Source organism: Rutilus rutilus (genome assembly GCF_951802725.1).
Source record: "Rutilus rutilus genome assembly, chromosome: 11".
NCBI classification, from domain to species: Eukaryota; Metazoa; Chordata; class Actinopteri; order Cypriniformes; family Leuciscidae; genus Rutilus; species Rutilus rutilus.
In genome coordinates, this window is record NC_140216.1 from 39,268,002 (window position 1) to 39,274,257 (window position 6,256).

General features: G+C 38.6%; 1 protein-coding gene across 1 annotated transcript; it reads right to left on the reverse strand.

The window, feature by feature from the left end:
- Positions 1-1,547: 1,547 nt before the first annotated feature.
- LOC311299871 (zinc-alpha-2-glycoprotein-like) lies at positions 1,548-6,056 on the reverse strand. The gene is made up of 6 exons (XM_084423769.1): positions 5,807-6,056; positions 5,287-5,532; positions 4,928-5,194; positions 4,380-4,655; positions 4,028-4,150; positions 1,548-3,030 (listed from the first exon to the last, which is right to left on the reverse strand). Exons 1-6 carry the CDS (start codon positions 5,880-5,882, stop codon positions 2,999-3,001), a joined length of 1,020 nt encoding a protein of 339 aa, XP_084279895.1. The 5' UTR covers positions 5,883-6,056; the 3' UTR covers positions 1,548-2,998.
- Positions 6,057-6,256: the final 200 nt, after the last annotated feature.

Below are 6,256 nucleotides of genomic sequence, written 5' to 3' on the forward strand. Positions count from 1 at the left end.
ATGTAGTCAGCTCACAGATGCTGTCTAAGTAGTCACCTCACAGATGCTGTCTAAGTAGTCAGCTCACGGATGTTATCTATGTAGTCAGCTCACAGATGCTGTCTAAGTAGTCACCTCACAGATGCTGTCTAAGTAGTCAGCTCACGGATGTTATCTATGTAGTCAGCTCACGGATGCTGTCTAAGTAGTCAGCTCACAGATGCTGTCTATGTAGTCAGCTCACAGATGCTGTCTAAGTAGTCACCTCACAGATGCTGTCTAAGTAGTCAGCTCACGGATGTTATCTATGTAGTCAGCTCACAGATGCTGTCTAAGTAGTCACCTCACAGATGCTGTCTAAGTAGTCATCTGACAGATGCTGTGACTGTCTATGTAGTCAGCTCACAGATGCTGTCTATGTAGTCAGCTCACAGATACAACAGCTACAACAGATCAAACACAAGATGACTTTCACAGTTATCGAGAGTTTGAGGTTTGAAGTAAAGAGCGCGCTAATATCTGACAGGACGGAATAAAGTTCCTCACCACGGATCAAACTCATGAATGAGGCTCTCGAAGCGGATCACGGCGAACAATCTGGAGCTGAATCCACACACACACGCCAGGAGAAGGATGGAGAAAGACAGCAGAGACTGACATCCAGCCGATAATCCGCCTTTTCCTTCACCTCCACCACCCGCGGTCCTGGAGCGGCTGATCCCGGGCGGAGAGCCGCCGGTACCGGCTGACGATCTGCGATGAAGCTCCGTCATATTCTGGAGGGATGAGAGTCTGTTTATTCCCTGATATAAACAAATGAACGGTTCGACCGAGGGATTCATTTGGAACGGTTCTTTGCAGTGATTCAGTTGAACCGACTCGCGTTTCCCTCAGAAATCTAATTTACCAAATCCGTTTACTCCTTAATCCGAGCCGTTGAAAAAATTAAATAACGGGAATTATAACGTCGAGATCATAATAATTATTGACACTGTGAAACCATTGTAGTAGGCCTATGGGATTAATGTAGGCTATTGAAGCTTTTTTAATCTTTCCGTTAATTATTTTTATTTCTGTGGTTTTATTTCATAGGCAATGTTGTTACGTTAGCTTTATTGTAGTAAAGCTAACTGTATATTAGACAATTTTAGAGATAACTTTAGGCCTACTGATGATTTTTGAAATGTTGGTAAAAACACTCTAAGGAAAATATTTTTCGCACTATAGCCGGATTTAACAAAACTTTTCAGCAAAATTTTACTACATCAGAACACTGACTCCCGTAAAGACTCGATGAAAAGGTTATTTAGATCGTTAATTAAAAGGAACCGATTCCCTGAAATGAGTTGGATTTTTAACCGGACCTTTAAACAAATCTACAAATCGATTCACTTAAACTCATTCGAGACTGCTAAATTCCTCCTTCACCAACATCTATAACAAAATAAACCAGTAGCCGTACGTATAGTTTATAGTTAAGGCTGCAGTTTTTTGTCCTGTCAACTGAAGGGAATAAAAACTCAGAGCTGTAATTAATATAAATGGAGGTGACTCAAGTCCCTTCTGTTGAACCGAATAATGAGAATGAATCACTTTATTTTGACAAGACCAACACAACGCTGAAGATAAAGATGGATCAGCTTATGCTCTGATATTTGGCTGACCTGTGAACATCTTTCAAACTAAAATTTAGGCCTACAGTAAGTCAGTACAAGTGTAACTCCCAACTGAACAGTACCAAGGCAAGTTTATTTATATAGCACATTTCATACACTATGGCAATTCAAAGTGCTTTACATAGAAAATAAGCACAAAATAAAAGCAAGGTTAAATTAAAACAGTTATAAAAAAAATAAAAAAAACAGTGTAATCAGTCGGAGTACCAAAGGGTTAAGTTTTTATCCAAAGAAATATGATGGGAATAAATGGGAATATTGTGCATAACCATCCAAAAACAAAATACATACATTTGTCAATTAACCATTCAGAAACATCCCGTTGCATTCTTCATGTTGTCACTTCTTCTCGAGTCTCTCCATCATTGTCCGACTCTGCTTCGAACATATAAGGCCGGACACCACTACTGACAGTTTCGGACATTTTCAGTGCGTGAGATTGTCCCTGTTTTGTTGTTCCCGGTTAGCCTGGAAATCCAGAAGTAAATCTGAAAGATTAATGGTCTGGCATCGACTAATGAAAATCGCCCAGTTTGAGGGGCGGCACCAAGCATGCATTTGAAAATCTCACTGCATGCAATTGGATAACACTGTGACCAATCACAAAAAGCCCCCTACGCTTAGCTACCAGCGGAGCTGACTGGTAGACTCTAGACTATTAGACTTTTGCCGTATCTGGTCGGCAAAAACGCCCTTCTTGCATCGGAACAATTCGAGTGGCGTCTTCTGTTCCTCTTTTAGATAAAAAGCCAAGTCTAACTCGTTCATTGTAGCGGCCAAAGCCGTTTCAAACAACTGGTGTTCATCTATAGCCATCTTGTAATGTTTACTAATGACTTCGACGTCACAGCGCTGTCGTTTAGCTCGCCTCTGGGCCGCTTATATCAGATAACCCGATGTGATTGGTGCAGCTCAGATCGAGGGGCATATTTAATGAGCATCATTACTCGACGCCAGAGTAACTCGCTGAGCAAATTCAACTTGTGCTCTCGCAAGAACTCTGGATTTCCAGGGTAGTTTCCAGTATGCAGGAGCATGAGCTCTTGAAGCTCCGCCCTCTTCGTGAAAATGAGGGAAACAGCGCCTGGCATTCTAGCTTTTCAGCGGTGTCACATGCTTCTCCCTTCCTGGACCCATGAGGACACCAGCGTGCGGGGAAAGAGACTTCATTATCTTTAGGTGTGCCTCATCACGTAGGCCAGTCCTCATTTACAACGCCCCATCTCTCTCACTCACCCACTCCAGTCGGGAACCTGGCAAAGGGCAGCGATTTAAGGGACAGGGTGCTGATAATAAGGGGAGGCGGCCTATCCATCACAAGTGTCATATTAAAGCTTCTGAAGTCATCCGGTTGGTTTAGTATCATCTTTGCCTCCTAAAACACACACACACACACACACACGAGTCAGTAGTCGTCATACAGTATTGAGTCTAGAGATATGAAATGAATATAGAGCAGAATATGAGAAATGTGTGAATTTGATTGCAGACTGAATCTGAGCACAGTTTGAGACGCTGCTGAGACTCTAGAGGAGCTTCATGTCAGATTACTGGGATTCGTTTTTTAAAGCTAATAAAAAATATTAGGAATGTAACAATACCCTCATGTCATGATTCAATACACATCACAATACTGAACTCACGATACGATATTATTGCGACACTACTAGACATTTGATTAAATGTTCTGTTGATTAAAATGCTAAATTTGGTATTACATTGTGTGTGTAAATGAACAGGCTTGGACTTGTGCTGGAAACCCAAAGCACAGAACAATAGAGACACCAGAATAACAATATTCATGATTCTGAAGATGAAAATACAGAATAATTTTAGATGAATATGCTTGATCTCTGTCACTGACTAGATATATTTAAAATAATGACGGCCACTTTTACTGCTAACATCAGACATTTGGCATTATCAGGACACACTAATATTCCCCCAGTGCATTATTATACATTATATTCAACATTATATAGTAGTTTAATGTACTGACACTTAAACTCTGAAAACTTTAATTATTTTCTCACACAGTAATTTTTATTTTGGCTGAACTTCACAATAAATATTGTCACTATCCACGCTACATATTGTTGCATTTTTGTATTGTGATACGATGTATTGTTACACCCGAATTAAGTATTCTTACTAAAATAGAGGCGTCACAGATTAGAAATGGCTTAAGGAATAAAAATTGGTTGGATAATCTTAATCTTATAGTTTGTGTCTGACAAATATAATTCAAATACCTGTATACAGTCAAACTGTCCAGCACTAGTTCACCCATTTCAAAAATGTCTTTAAAATAAGGATATTTAATAACAAAAGATTTAAAACAACAATAATCATGTTGAATATTTAGAACTCACGTTTGTAGATTCGCCAACAAATGAGAAGTAAAGCTACAGCTAGAACTGAAGCTACTGCTCCTGGTATACTGATCCTGCCAATGCGACTTAGAGATTCTGTTCCACGTTCAAAACATTTTCCATCTGCAGAATGAAGATATATATATAAAACCAGTATAAATGTATTTTTATCAACATTATCACCTGTTGAACTGAATCGAGGCACTTTAACTAAATTTGTTTGTGACCAGAAACATGAATCTATTTCAGCATCATCATGTTCTCCTGATACAATATGATTGATGCAGAAGTAAAGATCTGATATAAAGATCATTCATATTCACTGTAAGACTGTATTTATGATCATATTTACCCCAGTCTACTGTAACTGGTTCTCTCAGACGACTGTGAATGACCAGACAGTCGTAAGATCCTTCATGGTTTCTGTCGATCTCCACACTGATTCTCATCTGAAAGGTTTCATCATCATTTGGTCTGATTTTAGATGTTTGATCCTCAACAATGTATTTGTTCGATCTAATGTTCATCTGAACATCTCTGGGGTAGAAACCAGTGGCCAGACAGCTCAGAACCAGTTTACTTTCATCATCAGGAGATTTACTTGCGGAGACATGAACATCTGGAGAACCTAGAGCACAAAGAAACATAAAATCATAATGAAATTATATGCACAGAAATTGATTCTGTCTCAATGGTTTCTGTGTGGTGAAAAAAAAAATCGGATTTTTCACACACAAGGGAAACAACAATTTAGGGTAATAAAATTATGACAAGGTGAATTATCAACACACTCACACACATAAACACACACACATGCAGACACACACACACACACACACATGCAGACACACACACACACACAAAGACAGGTGTAATTTAAGTGATCTGATCAGAACTTACACTTTTCGGTCTTGTGAAACTTCGAGATCCAGTTCACACAGGTCTTGAGGAAATGTTTGATGGCTTGGTTTCGTCCTGTTTGACGATCCCATTTTATTTTGGTTTCTTTGGCTTTGGGGCTTTTATCAATCCACTTCATAGTGTCAGGATTAAAGGCTATAAAATCCTCTCCATCAAATCCATATTCATCAAAGACAATAGGATTTGTTACTGTTCCATCAGGAAGTTTCTCCAGTTCACAGCCAATTATTCTCTGAAGAACATGATCTACAATCACAGAACAACACTCATGAAAAACTCATATACTGCAGAATTAATATACGCAGTTTCATAACATGAAAATAAAGCATTAATCTCACCAGAACACAGTGAGTCTGTGCAGTCTGACAGAGTCCTGATCTGATGTATGAACCAGTCTCTAGAATCAGGTGGATCTTCAGGAGTATTTGTCCAGTCAAACACAGTTCGACCGTCTCTGACCCAGACTCGTTCTTCATTACTGAAGTGTTTAATCTGTCTGCCATTAGCAACACCCACAGCACTGAACTCTGGGAATGTGTTTGCATTGGTCAGGACTGTAAACACGTAGTAGAGGAAGTGTTTCTCTGAGGAATATAAAACACAAACTAACTATATGAGACAACACAAAAGCGCGCGCTCCTGCCACATGTCAAACGATAGGCGGCAAATGGTTGTTAAAACTACCTTAAACTAATGAAAAAAAACTTTACTATAAAATATACTATAAAAATGTATCTTAATTTACATTCAACTTTATAATACCTATTACAAAATTGTCTAGTATGTTTGTGACTGCAATATGATGGTCGAGATTTTTGCCGTCGACCGTTGACTGAAACTAATAAACCGTGTTCTTACCTTGCAGCGCATCGCTAAGAAAAATGTGAAGCCATAAACATATAAGAAAAAATATTCCTTTGTCTATACAGAGCATGTTTTAAAAGACAGCATATCATTAATATGTGTAATTTATATTTCAAACGAGCTCCTTGAACACATCTACATTAAAGTGAAAGTTTATCTCATCTCTTCCGTGTTGTATTGAGCTCACTGTCGCCCTTCACTGGCTGCTTCATGGGATTACACTTTCGTTTTCATTCCTGACGTCATTCGTTGAGGAAAAGTCCTCCCGTAAAAAAATAATTTAAAATCGTTGTTAACAGTATTATTTTTTTTACGATTCTCTTAAACTGTGAACATACAATAAAACTTTCTGTCAAGGTCCAAACAGGACAATCAATCAATAAGTTAATGTATAAATAAATCTCTTACTCCATAAAATATGTAGGAATATGTGACTTCTATTTT